The 16,472-nt window shown below is 37.6% G+C and overlaps 1 protein-coding gene across 1 annotated transcript in view; it reads right to left on the reverse strand.

Moving 5' to 3' along the window:
* Nucleotides 1-1,319: 1,319 nt before the first annotated feature.
* The window catches only part of tmod2 (tropomodulin 2), a 45,204-nt gene continuing 30,051 nt past the window's right edge, over nt 1,320-16,472 (reverse strand). The window contains exons 5-10 of the mRNA XM_036564562.1: nt 15,619-15,693; nt 13,564-13,694; nt 12,501-12,608; nt 11,289-11,432; nt 8,404-8,548; nt 1,320-1,618 (exon numbers count right to left, since the gene is read on the reverse strand). Of these exons, the coding sequence (XP_036420455.1) occupies nt 1,587-1,618; nt 8,404-8,548; nt 11,289-11,432; nt 12,501-12,608; nt 13,564-13,694; nt 15,619-15,693 (635 nt within the window). The 3' untranslated portion in view covers nt 1,320-1,586. The remainder of the gene's footprint in view (nt 1,619-8,403; nt 8,549-11,288; nt 11,433-12,500; nt 12,609-13,563; nt 13,695-15,618; nt 15,694-16,472) is intronic.

Below are 16,472 nucleotides of genomic sequence, written 5' to 3' on the forward strand. Positions count from 1 at the left end.
ACACACGACTGGGTAAGAGTGTATCAACTGAGTCAGCCTTCTGTTCAGGACAGCAGAGCTTCAGAGGAAGCTGATGGTCAACCAGAGCATTAGTAATCTATAACATCACAACCGCAGCGCTCACTTACCATCTGCAGTCACTTTCAGTGCTAAACTGAACTGCCTATAACTGCAACTGAAGATCAGACGTAAAATTAATTCCCTTTATTAGTTGCTGGGGTCACTTTTTAATTTTTATTTTTTTGCAGTAGAAATGCTTAAAAATGAGCTCCTGATAAGACAATGTATGTATGTATGTGTGTGTGTGTGTTCCAAAAAAACTGTCAAACTACTTGTTTTGTTGATTTTCTATGGGAAAAGTGAACATTCTCTACAGAAACACACTTGAATTTGGCATTTTTCTGCAAATTTTAGTGCACAATTTCACTAAGTTGGAAAAACATATTGGAAAAAAAATAAAATGTGCCAAAACTACTGCAAAGGCAAATTTTTATGCTTCTGTTTCCACAAATATGTTCAATTCAGTAAATAACAGTAATTGTGTGTTAAAAAGTGCAGAAGTGTGTCTCTGTACTTCACTTATTTACACTTAGAAAATCAACATGTCATTTGACCAGGGGTGCACAAACCTTTGCCTATACATCCTTAACTGCACCAGCTCATCCCCCACCAATTAGTATCACACCAGCTACCACATAATCAAGTCTATTAGAGATACTGAACTACTCCACACAGTTTGTGATGAGCCTGTGACGATGTAGGCCTGCAGTTAGCAACATGCTAATTGGTGGGGTATAAGCTTCCATTACTTGTTAGCTACATTAGCCTTGTAGCTCCAGTGCTTTTGTGAATGACTGTGGGGGTTGGGGATTATTTTTTAGCTTGATTTTCTGCCAGACTATTGCTTTAAAGCAAAACCAAGTTGAACACACACATACACAAGCTTCACAAAACAGCTGCACGCGCTCCTACAGCGAGTCTAATAGAAGAAAAATGCACTCTCACTGCGGGCGTGTCCCTCCCTGCAGGATATGGAGCAATCACTGCAGTTCCCCAGCAGCCAAACCCACTGATAACAGTAAAAACCTCTCAGCTGCACTCGTTCTCTCTCTTTCTCTCTCTGTCTTTCTCATTCAGCTTCCAGCTTTGATTATTCACTAGTGTTGCTAGCCTTTCACTTTATTCCCGTTTTTAAGGTTATAAATGGTGCACGAGTGTTGGAAATGTACATGATCCCTGTGTTCAGCTTAAGAGTTTTCTTTCTTTTTTTTTCAAATTGCAAAAAAAAAAAAAACACCAAAACACCAAATGTCAAAAGAAAAAAAAATGAAACGGAATGACTAAGCTACAGAAAAAAAAAGATTTACAGCTGTAAAAACAATAACAACAACAATAACAATGATGACGATAATAATATAATAACAAATCCAGGTGGTTGAGAGCCAAATGGTGGGTTTTCCAGTTGTGTCCCTTATTCAGGGTTAGAACGCCTCTCTCTCTCTCGTAGTTTGGCACAGGACTCATCCGGAGAGATGGAGAGAGAGAGAGAGAGAGCGAGAGTGGAGGAGAACGAACGAGACGATCCGCTACGCGTCCCTCTCCATACGCCTCCGCCGCACTGAAAAACAGAGTGAGAGAAAAGGAGAGAGACAGAGTGAACACCAGGGATCATAGAGTGAGTCATTTTAAAGGGACAGTCCAGCCAAAAATCTAATTTACACCAAATGTAGACGATCAGACAAGACACGTTTGGTGTCTGGAGTTTGCTTGTGGTGTTTTAGCGCTGGAGCTACGACGATCAACCACTCTCCTCAAACCTTCTTGAGCTAAAGGGGAACTCCACCATTTATTCAAAATTCCTGCATAATTAGATGGTTAGGATGTAAACAAAGTCATTCAGAGTGGTTTGGTGTGAAACGCTCCGTTCTAGAGAAACTTACTAAATTGTTCACGGGAACCAGCTTATACTCCACCAATTAGCATGGTGCTAACTGCATGCCTAAATTGTCTAAACCAGAACTTAAAGGGTCCATATTCTAAATTTTTCTTGTATTGTACCGTATTTTATCCCCCAATTACCCACTTATGGATGAGTTTTGTTTGGATTGTACCCAAAACAGTTATAACTCATGTCTACATTACCATTTCTCAACCTCTCTTCTTCCTTTTAGAACTAAACAGGCTGTGCCTTTAAGACTGACATATGTAAACAAGCTCTGCTCTGTCCTGTATTGCGCCTCATTTAATAGGCCACTGTAGTTGTGTGTCATTCTGTAGTCCATGTTATGCCCATATTAGGAACTCTGCGTTCTAAGCTCGATTTCTCTATGGCCAGAATTAATGGGGTTTTCGAAAAAATGGCCTCTTTTGCAACATGTGGTAAATAGAGATGTTCACCTGTTTTGTCCTGTGTACATTTTTCTCCCAAATATCACTGGATCCTCTGAATTACGAGGTCGTTTAAGAGCCTTAATTAGTATATTGCTACATGCAAGCTAAAGCTACTGCGCATCAATTTGATGTCACTAAGCAACATGAAACTAAGGCACGCTATGGTGGTGTTCTGAGGAGTTGTGCTACCTTATCAAAATGTTCTACCATAGCGCATATTTACGGGTATATTTGTAAAAGAAGCCTCTGGATAGGATATTTTAAGCTATTCAGCCAAAAACTCCTTATCAAAAAATACTACCCGTGTTAAAACTACGAGGCTGAATTTAGCTTCTTTTTTGTCAGCTTCCTGTCTGAATTTTTTCCGTTACACCTTAAATCGTGCAGCAGTTATGATTAGCTATCACAAACATTAGCAAACGGGACAAAACAATGACCTTTCGGGTTCTGTGAAACAGCAAAATGAAGCTAATGTTACTCTCATATGCTCATATCATGCCTTTCAATTCTCCATGAAGCTGAAGTGTCAATGTGCAATACGCTACCACACTGGTAAAACCTGCTTAAGGAGGCTGCCAGTCTAATGACGTGAATTCAGTGCACAGTAGCATTAGGTAACATGTAGCAACATTCATATTTCAACTCTTTAACGACCTCGTAATTCAGGGGATCCAGTGATATTTAAGAGAAGAATGTTCACAGGACAAAACGTATCGGGTTCTGAACATTTTTATTTACCACAATGTGCGATAGAGGCGATTTTTCGAAAACCCTTTTCATTCTGGCCATAGAGAAATGGAGTTTAGATTCGGCGTTAAGATTGAGCGTTTAGAGCATGGCGCCGACTACAAAATGATGACACGACTACAGTGGTCTACAATCTAGGCTGAAACACTCCTTAAAACTTCAGTGTGAAGGGGTGGGGCTAAACTGCTGTAGGCTAGGTAGATGGATGTATGCAAGTGTGCTGATTTTGTAAAAAAAAAAAAAAATATCAAAAAAGGCTGTTTTTGCAGTTTAGTGTCCACATATTGTTGCTGTCCACAGAAAAACAAGTATCTCCAAAAAGGAAACTTTACTTTCAATGTAAATTAATGTAAAGATGTTTTATTCAAAGTGATTTTGGAGAATTTCTATTGGTCTAATTATCATGAAGCTATAACACAATGTAAAGGACGGCTGCAGAACTCAAATTACGCATAAAACTAAAAATCGCAAAATCGAGTCTTTTTTTCCGACAGCAACGATATACGGCCTGAGGAGTGGACTGTATGTTTTGAAACTATAATGTTTACACACTACATCAAACCCAAAAATATATTATTAATATATATATTTTTTCATGCTATGGGCCCTATAACATCTCCACACAGTTTGAGGCGAGATTGTGATGATTCAGGCCTGCAGATAGCACCATGCTAATTGGTGATGCTAATGAGCTTCCATTACTTGATAGCTACATTATCCTCATAGCTCCAGTGCTAAAACCAAAGAAGCAAACTACAGACATCAAACACACCTTGGCTGATTGATGCTGTTTGTGGTGGGGGTGTAGGCGGATGGGTGGGAACAGTAAATTTGATTTTTGGATGAACTGTTGTTTTAAACAATGTTAAATTTCTCAGCAGTGTTAGCAGCAGGCTCACTCTCTCTCTCTCTCGCTGGTCCAAGGCACATGCTATGTGAGCGGAGAGACTGTTTAACGAGATCTGCTCATCTAAGGAGATTAACAGACCCACACGAGTTAGTCAAACACTGATCTCGTTACCATGGCGAACCCTGCCGTACTGGACGCTCAGATAGCGCGCTGACCACAGACCCACTATAACCTGAGTTGAGAGTCTGAGTTTGTTTCTCCTGATTTGTTCATATCTTCTTAAACTCTCCTTTAAAGGCTCTTCATTTAACTTGATCCTTATATGTTTCATATCAAAATGCTCCGTTATCTTCATCACTACTTTCCAAAACTGCTGCAGCAACTTCAGCAGCTGTAAACTCTCTGCACACCATTTCACATGAGTCTCCAATGTGGACTGAATGAAGAATGAAGGGTTTCCAGTGTGATGGGTCAGTCTTTAGTGATTTCCTGAGTGTCCATTGGTCAGTTTCACACAGAATGTAGACGGACACATGAACCCACCAGTTCCACACAGTGAGAGGCAGATGACGTGTGTCTCAGCCCCTCTTCATAGCCTCATAACCCTGCTTTGAAGAGGGGCTGAGAAACTGCTACTGCTATTTGGTTACCTGTTTTTTCTTTTTGCTGTTGGCTACAAATATTAAATTTAAACATTTTATAGACATATTATGTGTAACTAGTTCAAGTCTTGTTTTCAGTGCAGACATCCTGAAGTCTTTGCAATGCGGTGTGTGATACGTCATTTAGCAGCGTTTATACGCAGCAGCACTAGACTGGAGGCATTTTTTTTTAGTTTGCTACTAGCTGATTTGGTTCTCCTGCGAGCCCTGTCCAGTTTGGCTGCTGAACATTTCGCTTTAAAAGCTGTTCAAAAGCTGCATTTTAAAGTGTGTCAGAGCAGAAGTGTACCAGAGATGGGCTTTAGCCTGCACTACTACAGATGTGTCAAACTAAGAAAATGCACTAATATAAAAAAGTATTACACAACGAAAGGCACAGTTTAAGTGCATGGTGTAAATTTACATCCTGTATCGACTGTATCGATCAGAGTCTGCACTGCATCTTTTTCCTTTTATGGAAATGCTCCCTTTCCACAGAATTGCTTCAATGATCTATGAGTGAAAAATAGGTTGTAAAAAATTACAGCGTGCTGGTGACGACTTCTAAAGGTTAAAGGCAAAATTAGATTAGATGTCCAAGAAACCTCGACATATATAGACTCATTCTGGCAGAGCTTCAGGTTATCTGTGGGTCAGATAAGAGCAGCAATCAGAACCTGATAAGTTACCAGTCTTTTACACCCGTACACACACACACACACACACTAGAACGGGCAGGTGAGTCATAAACACTCCACACAATAACAGGTGACCGTGAGCTGCGAAAAGCTAGTGACACACATCTGTGCTAAACACACTGCAAACCAGCGTGACTGAAAAAAACTCTCAAAATTCAATACATACACAATCTGAAGTGTTTTCAACAGCCTGAACAAACTGATGCTCTTTCAATCATTAACTATTGATCCCACCACCAATTTGATCTATTGACTGCTACACTGTTACTAAGTGACAAGAAACTGCATGAGTCATTTTAAAGGACACACTGTGGCAAATGTAACAAAAACATCTTTTATGATGGTACTGCACTGAGAAGTAAAGTCTGCCATTCTGAAGTATAGTATACCATTGTGCTTAAGTCTCTGGCCTAATTGTGAAACATAGAGTACCTGTGTGAAGTACAGACTACTGCTGTAAAATACAGACCACCACTGCGTAGTAGCGACTTCAATTGTGAAAAATAGAGCACTAATGTAAATTATACTATTGTGAAGTATAGACCACCACTGTGAAGCAGTCTACCATTGTTATGCACAGATTACCAATGTGAAGCACAGGCTAGCATTGTGAAGTATAACCTACTATTGTGAAATACAGACTATCATATCATAGTAATGACTACCAAAGTGAAGCACAGACTATTATTGTGAAGTCGTCTTTCACTGTGATGTATAGACTACCACTGTAAAATTCAGAATACTGTAACATAGTAGCAACTACAATCATGAAATATAGAGTATCAGTGTAAATTATACCATTGTGATGCATAGACTACCATTGTGATGCATAGACTACCATTGTGAAGCATAGGCTAGACTTCTGTTCTGAAATACAGACTACCATAGCACCATAATGACTACCAATGTGAATTACAGACTACTAATGTGAAGCACAGAATACCACTGTGATGTATAGACTTACCATTGTGAAATACAATCTACCAAATAGTAGTAACTACCATTGTGAAGTATAGGCTAGCACTGTAAATAATACCACTGTAAAATATAGAGTACCTCCTTCAGATATAATTTTTTTTGAAGACATTTTATAAATATTTCAAAATTGATTTATTTTGTTTGTATATGGGAACATAGTTTATGCACCCAAGAAATTGAAGCATTCTTACAATCATTAAAAAGTTCATCATAGTCAGTTCAGGCTGGGATTAAACTTTAAGGCTTCAGATTGTGTACTGACACTGCAAACCTGTGGGTGATTAAAACATGGTCAGTGTACATGCTTAAACAGAGTGAACATTCAGTCACACGGAGTGAAGAGAAAATTGACCTCAGACCACAGACGAGTGTGACTTAACGGTACCTCACACACACACTAAACACTCAACTACAGAGCTGCAGTTCAGGCATGGAGAAGAGGAGCGAAGGAGAGGAATTCCAGCTTTAGATGAGTGGAGAGAGGGATGACAACAGAAAAACAACTCTACCAACAGAGAGAAAAAAAAAACAAAACAAAACAAGGAAATCAGTAAGACATCAAACCACGCATGAAGTAAATGATAACAAAAAGTAAAATCAAGTGAAACATGAGATGAAAAAATGAGGGAAAAAAGGAGTACATCCAATAAACAGAGTGAGTGTCTCTTGAGAAGGAGCAGAATGGTCCGTTTCCTTTTTCTAAGAGGAGAGAGAGAGAGCGAGAGAGAGCAAGAGAGAGAGAGAGAGAGAGAGAGAGAGAGAGAGAAAGGGAGGGAGAGAGAAAGGGAGGGAGAGGGAGAGAGAAAGGGAGGGAGAGGGAGGGAGAGGGAGGGAGGAAGAGAGAGAGCGAGAGAGAGAGAGAGGGAGAAAGAGACACATACAGAGTAAGAGTGGAGAGAAAAATAGAGGAGAGAAAGAGAGAAAGAAAGGAGAAATAAAAGAAGGCCATAGATAGATAGATAGATAGATAGACAAAAAGATACACATTGATAGACAGACTGATAGACGGATAGATAGACAGATAGATAGATAGAGGGGGAGATTAAAAAAAAGAAAGACAGGGAGAAAGAGACAGAGAAAGAGAGGGAGAGCAAGAGACAGAGAGACCTTAATGTAGTATTATAGTGGTCTGAGCTGGGTGGGGGGTTCTGGTGGGATTTTAGTTAGAATTTCAGCCACCCAGAACAGGAAATGGGCCATCAGCAGGGACCACAGAAATTACCAACCTCCCCCCACCACCCCCACCACATTAAACAGTTATCTCCCCCCCCACCCAGCTAAACCATGACTTAAGTGTTCCCTGCTGTAAATCCTCAGGACTAAAATCACTGTCAGACTGAGACTCAGCTCTTACAGCACTTTTCATCAGAGTGACCACCATGATCTCCATCTGCAGCAGTGAATAGTGATGAACACTGATACTGATTCATTTACAGTCTGTATACAGTACCAGTCAAAAGTTTGGACACGACTGACTGAACGTTTGTTGCTTATAATAGAGAGCACAATTTTGATTCATGCTGAAATTAAGACAAAGAAAAACCTAAATACTTTGATTTTGATGTATAGACATATTTCCAAACTGAAAAATCAAAACAGAAGTTTTGATTTAAGACTTTACTAGCCTCTGCATTAGGAATACACATTTAAGAGAGATATGCCGATGCTGATATCTGACATTTATCATGTACATTTTCTGCTGATGTTGCTTTACAAACATTTAAGGAACGTAAAAAGTGGCACTACATGCACCTGGATTAGCAATACAGAGATACATAATATTTATTTATGCAGTAAAATGAATAACATGCAAAGTTCAATAAATACATCATCTACTATTTGCATAAAAATATCTGCTAGTAAATTTTAATTATAATTATATATAATTATATATTCCAATATCGGTGAGCATCCCTACACTGCATAAGTCCCTATGTGTTCTTTCACAGTCTTCATTATTATTCTAATAATACTGTGGAAAACAGTAAAATGATAAATAATAACAGGTGTCTCCAAACTTTTGCCTGCTTCTGTATATCTACAGAATACACAGCGAGTTCTGTATCAGTGCCTGAATGCGTGTATGTGTGCGTGTTACCGAGGTCGTTGTTCTTGGTGATGGCGGCCGCAGCTCTGGCCCGCGGGCCCTGCTGAGTGAAGTGATATCCAAACTTCACTATGCTGGTGTTCGCTTCCAGCATCTTAGCGATCTCCATCTCCACTGTGGTGCCCAGCTGCTGCCTCTGAAGAACAAACATCAGCATCATAAGAGTTCAGCAAAAAAACATCCCAGAGTCTAATATTCATAAAATGTGAGAGGCTTTCTTGCTCAACAGCAGTGGGCAATAAAAAAAAATCACTATACTTGAAGACATTCTTATGACATACAGTATGTCGCATGATGTTTATTCTAAGATTTGATATTTTCATAACAATATCAGCTACTAGAATACAGTATAAACCAAATGAACTGTATTCCGTTGCTGTTGTTCTGGTTGCTACCTCAGCGACTGCTATGCTCATATATGCTAGGCTATCTGCCAATATGTCATAGTATGTATCCTGCTTTGAACAGCTCCACATATACTCAGTACCGTGTACTGCCTGTGTTATTGTATTTATTGTAAGTCTTTTGTCACTGTGTACTTCTATATAGCTGAAATGACAATAAAGCCTCTTGAACTCTTGAGTTAGACCAGAACAAATGAACCAATAGTCCACATTAAAAAATGCTGTCAACCACGAAAAGTACCGTGATTTTATTTTATATTTCACACACTGTCCTGTCCTAAATCCAACATGTGTTACAGTTTAAAAGGAATGAGACAAACATTGCTCATAATCAGTACTGCAATCAGTATGACGCGGTCCGCCATTATTTAGGCATTCCTGAGTCACAGAGTGGGCGTGGCTAAGTGCTAAAAGACCTGCTGATCAATAGATACTGCAGGTGAACACCCTAGAACCACCCCCTGTACAAATGTGCCAAAAGTCAGAAGCAAAAGAAAGAAAAAAAATGAAAACAAAAGGTGGAGAAAATAATAATAAAAAATAAATGTGATTAAATCAAATTAAATACATTTATAGAAAAATTCATTTAATTCAAATTTTTTTGTAAACATAGCCAATCAGCGTTCCATAGCTGCCAATATCCATGATACATATAGAAATTTGCGATGTAATTTATCATGATCATGATAAAATATCATACTGCCCACGTCTATTAGTTCAGCCAGCCAACTTTAAACTCCGTTCAATATGACCCTGGATTTTCTGTTGAATGAAAGTGTGTCAACTTACAAAATCAGAGTAACTTGTATTCTATAATCCAGTCTGAAAGGCTTTTTGTTGTGCAGACCTTTCATATAACTATGTGGGCGGAACTTCTGAGTCTCCTGGGACTACAATATCTACAAACAGACGTGGAATCTAATCCGTAATCTTACTCTGAAATTCTCTGTATATACCAGCCCAGATCTTTATCTTAAGTGGTCATACGGTTTCCCTAAGTAGACATTGCTCTACGCAGTTTTGTCAACAAACAAAAACCAGTAAAGGAAAGTAACATGAGCTTTTAAGAAGCAGTTGGGGGACCTTTGAAGGTACACGCTGAAATCATGATCATGGGTATTTCACAGACAGGTATTATCAGCTTTTATCATGGCAGAAGTCTGCAGGGCGCTTATTTCAGTATACATCTAAGACAAAAGACAAAACATGGTAAAAAAATCCAGTGCCAGGCCGACAGAGGATGAAACTGGAAAGATGAGTTTTGCATTTTGCACTTTGACACCAACAAACCTTCTTGTATCATGAATGTGTTGTTTGTTGTCCAAGTGTTCGCAAATGAGGTCATGTTTACGAGAATGCGCTTATTTAACTAAGGGGTGGGGCTGAGATTAGATCATTTATCAGCACAGTAAAACTAGAGGTGGGCAACTATATATGGATCTATACAGCACCAAAAAAGGGTTCTGCTATTGTTACAAGCTTGACACCGTAACAACAGAAGAACCCTTTTTGGCACTATATAGACCCCTTTTCAAAAAGGTTCCATATAGAATCATCTACACCACATTCTCCATCAATTTGAAGAATCATTTAATTACGCAAAGGTGTTCTTTGAGTGTTCAAGGTTCTATTTAGAACCACTTCCTTTACTAAAGGACCTGGGAAGAACCATCTTTTTTAGAGTTTAGGGTGTAGGGGTGGGATTAGAGCATTTATCAGCACAATAAAACCAGAGGTGAGCAGACACTACTATTATTTTTCATTTATGGAAGTAAACTTGAGTGATTTGTATTTTTGAAACAATAATACTTTTACAGTTATACTAGTGAATAAAGTTAATAACATTACAGTTCCATTTCAACCAGACCATCTCTGGTTTTATTAGTATCAGTAAAAATAAGCCTCATAATGCAATGATAATTAGCAGCATTTTTTGAGTTTGAATCCTAAACATTTTCGGGATTCGATTTTAATCTACCGCAGATGAACAGAGAACATGATCGTGGTTATAATAACAAAAACAAGTAAAATAGATCCAAAACAATTCTAGCATGAGAATAACATGCAAGACTTTTTCTACTGAGATAAATTTTGAAAAAAAAAAAGGAGTCAATCAGAAAACAAAATTGCAAAGAACTCCATCTCCAGTGCTACAATATTTATATATAACAATGTGAAGAGTTTCTGCTGTTTATGTAGGTTTAAGAAGTGTGAAAACTGAAACTACTGATGTATAAAATAAAAAAATACAAAATAATATCTGTTGATATTATCAGTTATCTGCCACAAAATGTTCATTGTGTGCTGACAGATGTGGGACGTACTAAGCAGCTCCACTGCAGTTCTGTAAGTTGTGATTGTTTTTTGAAAAAGGTCCTTTTACTGTAGTCATTATTTTACAGTATCAATGCTTCTTTTACTGGGGGATGGAGTTTAAAACACTAAATCAGTGGCTGATCATCCTGACTGTACCTGGTTATCGATCTTGATCTCGGAGAGCGTGTCATTGTCTCGCAGAGCCTCCACGAGCGCCTGAACTCCAGCGCTGGTGATGAAATTCGACTCCAGATTCAAACTCCTCAGCGTCTTATTCTCTCTCAGCATGTCTCCAAAAGCCTACAGCGCACAAAAGGCCACACGAGTGCATGAACAAATGTGCACACGCAAACAGTTTAGCAAGAAAAACAAGTTGAAGTCCCTGAAGAATCATTCCAAGTAAAAAAAGCAAACATGTTAGAAATGATGAAGTACATTCTCTCTCTCTGAGACAGACATCGCTGACCTGGCTCAAGGCACCGACTACACTTCCTGATGGAAAAAATGAATAAAAATGAAACTTTTAAGGTAAAAATACCGCATTCCAAATAACGTCAGACCATTTATATTAGCTCATTTATTATGAAATACAATGGAAATACAATGTAAAGCTTTATATATATAAAATATATATATATATGAACCAACAGAAATGATCCTAAATAACTGGGAATACATTTTCATAACATTAACTTAAATTAAGTTTTTTCCTTCTCCTGTAAAAAACATTATAAGTATATATTATATATTATTTCCCTAATGCTACACAACAGGTATCACAATATAGTTTTTGAGAACTCACACTTAAAAAGATGGTTCTTCAATGGTTTAGTAAACAAAATGGTTCTATATAGAACCATATACACTCAAAGAACGCTTTTTTGCATGGTAAATCGTTCCTCAGATTGACGGAGACTGTGTTGTAGATGGTTCTGTACAGCACTCAAAGGTTTGTTCTATTGCTCGACAATGTAATATCAGAACCTTTTTTAGTGCTATACAAATCCATCTACCGCACACTCTCCATCAGCCTGAGGAACCCACTCACCACGCAGAGAACTCTTAGCATGATTAAAGGAGTGTTCACTTTACTAAAGACCCTTTGAAGAACGATCTTTTTTTAAGAGTCTAAGAAATAACATATAAAGTGCATCAGAAAACAGCTGCAGCACATTTACCTCATCTCAGGCTTATTACACACTAAGGCTTATTATTCAGTAACTACAGGGACTTCAGTGCGAACTGGCTGAGCTATTCTTAGGTTATAGAAGGGTATAATAAAACTTGGGGCCCTGCCAGTAGGCCCTGGCTATTTAAGGGTTAAGGCTGAAAAATGAACCATATCATCATATCGTCCGTTTTACTCACCACTGCAATGGGGTCGTTGCTGCGTGTCGCCGCTAGACTGAACTTCTTCACGTGTGTGTTCTTCTCCAGGGCTTTGGCAAAGTCCTTCAGTGTGGGGATGGGAACGTTCTAGAAAATAAAACACACATGAGGTTAAATCAGTGTATGAATGTAAAGTTGAATCAGTACCTAAATGCGGCTAAAAAAAACACGCCATGTATTTTCCCATATTTAATATAGATAGCGATGGATAATTACATACATTACATAACACACAGTATTTACCACACAAAGAAAACAAAAGGGTTATTTAGGTGCGATATACAAAATGAATCAAAATAGAACGTAACTAATAAACGAATATAATAAAATTTATTATAATCTACTAAACGTATTTTCCTTAAACTCACAGACCTTTTCTATTTTACCTCTCTATAACTTCAGCTCTGACTCTGCTAACTGTCTCCCTGGCGTGGCTGTTGCGAGTGAATGGCTAGAGTTCTTCTCTGTCTAAGAAATATAATGTGCACATCGCCACCTAGTGCAGCAAATCGCAACTGCTGCGAATACCAGATTTAAAAAACAATAATTTTATCCAAAATACCCAAAACATGCTTTATCAACATTGAAAAAAAAAACTGGTTAATAATAATTTGATAATTAATGTAATTAGTGTTTCAAGCTAAACTAGTAATGATTTTGGAATTAGTGTAAAGCTTCGCTAGTAATGATTAGATTAGCAAGCTAGTAATGGATCAACAATTAATATCACTAAAATTAAACTAGTAATGATTTACTCCTACATATTTCTTGCTAAACCTCACTTTTATTTTAGACTGATTTTTATTTTACATTTGTCTTTTCTTTTTTTCTTGTATTTTCCTTTTGATATGTTGCTGTTATTGTATGATCTGTTGTTGTAAACCCCAGCAAGAGTAGTTGCTGTAGAAGTGAACACAGAGTAAAAAATAAATAATGCCGAATTAAAAATACTCTGGAAGTCATTAAACGAACTATCACTGTTCTTGTACAATGACAACAAAATACAAAATAAAATTTGAGTGCCCAGGTTTAGAGTCAGTACCTTAATGTTGTTGAGGTTGACCTCCGTGAGCGAGGGGTCGTTGGCTTTTATCCTCTGCAGAGTTTCCTCCACGTTAGTCGGGTTGGGCGGCTCGTCAAAAACTGGCTTCACTTTTTCCCCTTTAATTACATCTAAAACAGAAACGGCACAAATAATCAGGGAGAGGAAACCTGAGCTTTGCTTCAAACAGTCACAGCTGTTATGGAAAGAGCAGCCTGACATTAAAACATACGTGAAAGATAATAAAGCTACAGAAGAGATAATAAACATAGTGCCTGTGCAGCTCTGCAGTGTGTACAGTAAAACAGCATATTCAGCCCAGTGCAACTCAAACCAGCACTTTTGAGGCAGGAGACTGTTTTGACTGGCAGCTGGTGGAGATGGCACTAAAACCTCAATCAGGAATCAGTGAAAAAACACCATGTGCTGTATCAGCCCCAAAGTTCCTGACCTGATACTCAAGACCACCAGACAGTTCTGACTTTAACTGATCAGCCAAGACGTGTCGGGTCTCTGAAGTTTGCTTCTATAGTGTTAACACTTGAGCTACGAGGCTAATGTAGCTAACAAGTAATGGAAGCTTATGTACACCAATTAGCATGCCGAAATCATCATGAAAAGTATCTGGACTTGTCCAGTATCTCTGATAGACTTGATTATGTGGTTTCTGACACTGTATGACTCACTGTTATCTATAATAAAGGACATGCTGTTAGCACCAAGCTACCTGGTGGGGTATAAGCTTCCATTACTTGTTAGCTACAGTATCCTTGTAGCTCCAGTACTGAACATAAAGAAGAAAACTTTAAACACTAAATGCGTCTCTGCTGATCAACTATATTTACAATAAGGGGGAAAACGGCGAAGGTTATTTTTCAAACTATCACTTTAAGAGCGAAATTCCAAATAAAAAAGGGGATTAAAAGACTATTCACCAGAAAATCTGGATATCCAGAGATCTCTACGGAAGTCCAGAGAGGCCATGAGCTGTTGCTAGAATTTTCTGGATTGTTATCTTGAGATAACGATTTAATTATCTTGTGATCTCAAAATAACAACAACTTTGTTATCTTGAGATCACAAGATAATTAACTCGTTATCTCAAGATAACGTTTTTTTCTTGAGATCACAAGATAACTCATCTTAAGATAACTTTTCTGAGATCACAACATAATTAGCTTGTTATCTCAACGTAACACCTTTGTTGTCTTAAGATCACAAGACAATTAACTCCTTATCTCAAGATAACATTTTCTTGCGATCACAAGATAACTATTTTGAGATCACAAGATAATTAGCTTGTTATTTTAACATAACAACTTGGTTATCTTAAGATCACAAGATAATTAGCTTGTTATCTCAACGGAACACCTTTGTTATCTTAAGATCACAAGACAATTAACTCGTTATCTCAAAATAACAACGTTTTCTTGAGATCACAAGATAACTATTATGAGATCACAATATAATTAGCTTGTTATCTCAATGTAACAACTTGGTTATCTTGAGATCCCAAGATAATTAACTCGTTATCTCAAGATAACAACAATGTTTTCTTGAGATCACAAGATAACTCATTATCTCAAGATAACTTTCTTGAGATCACAAGATAACTCGTTATCTGAAGATATTAATCAGGAAAATTAAAACTACCTCATGGCCTCTCTGGACTTCTGTAGAAGTCTCTGTAATGCTGTTATTGTTATTTGGCAGTTTTTTTTCTTTTTTTGTTGAAAAGTTAATTCTTTATTCTTTAAATAATTTTTAAGAGTCCTTATTATTTACAAACCAAAATGTATTTGCAATTTTGAAATAAAATATATTCAACGCAGGACGTAAACACTGCTAAAGGTTTAAAACATATCATTCACCTCAGGCTATGCAGTCCACATATGGAGACTAAGCTGTTTTTGTGTATCTCAGCCAGATTACAGGCACAAGTCTAAGTCCAGCTTTTGTTACATAAACATTGTAAAAGAAGGGAATAAGAAAATAAGACAAATGTAGCATATGAGCCCTTTAAAAAAGTGCAACAGTTAAAGAGCAGATACATACTGTTGTAGCCGTCTGTGCTGGTGGTCCCGTCATAGCTTTGTGTACTCGTCACCAGTGTGTGCACTCCAAGGATAGCTACAAAGACGACAAAAAAAGAAAAAAAAACACAACATTATCCCTCTGAAAACACAGAGGTTCAGCCCTGAAGGTCACAATGCTAAAGGCGACAATAAAACTTGACATGGATTCAAACTGACAGCAGCTAACACTCAGTTTGAACCGCGTCTTTCATCAAACGCCAGAACATTAAAAATACACAGCAGGACCACTTAAAACGCATGTTTGGCCCGACTTCAGAAAGCCTGTCGACTCTATGATTTAAACCACAGCGCTGAGAGAAATACAGCAGCGACAGCTCCGTTTCTGCCTCATCCAGGGATTAACAAAGACAACCGCACTGATCCATAAAGAACATCTCAGTTCACAAAACAATTACTCAGTTAAAGACACACCGCCCTGTTTTACCCATTATTACCATTTCTTTTATTATTTTCATAATATCTTTTAAAATTAATTACCGGTTTTGTTCTGTTTATGAATTACGGTCCTTATTCAGTGTTTTTACACTTTTATTTATGTTCTGCTGTTTTGTTGTTTTCATTTGCTATTTATTTGTAAAACAATTTAACGTTGTAATGTAATAATAGGAGCGATAAAAATAAAATAAAATTTCAGTGTCATGCATATTGTTTCAAAAGTTAAAGCTATGATAAATATTATTACCATAATCAAAAAAGTGACCATGTTAAGCATATTGATTCAAGGTTTACAGTCATTATTATTTTATTATATCATTACTGATCAGCTTTTTTTGTATTAAACAACTGATATGAACATTATTTAAAGTTCAGGAG

The sequence above is a fragment of the Colossoma macropomum genome, unplaced genomic scaffold (genome assembly GCF_904425465.1).
Source record: "Colossoma macropomum unplaced genomic scaffold, Colossoma_macropomum, whole genome shotgun sequence".
Classification (NCBI taxonomy): domain Eukaryota; kingdom Metazoa; phylum Chordata; class Actinopteri; order Characiformes; family Serrasalmidae; genus Colossoma; species Colossoma macropomum.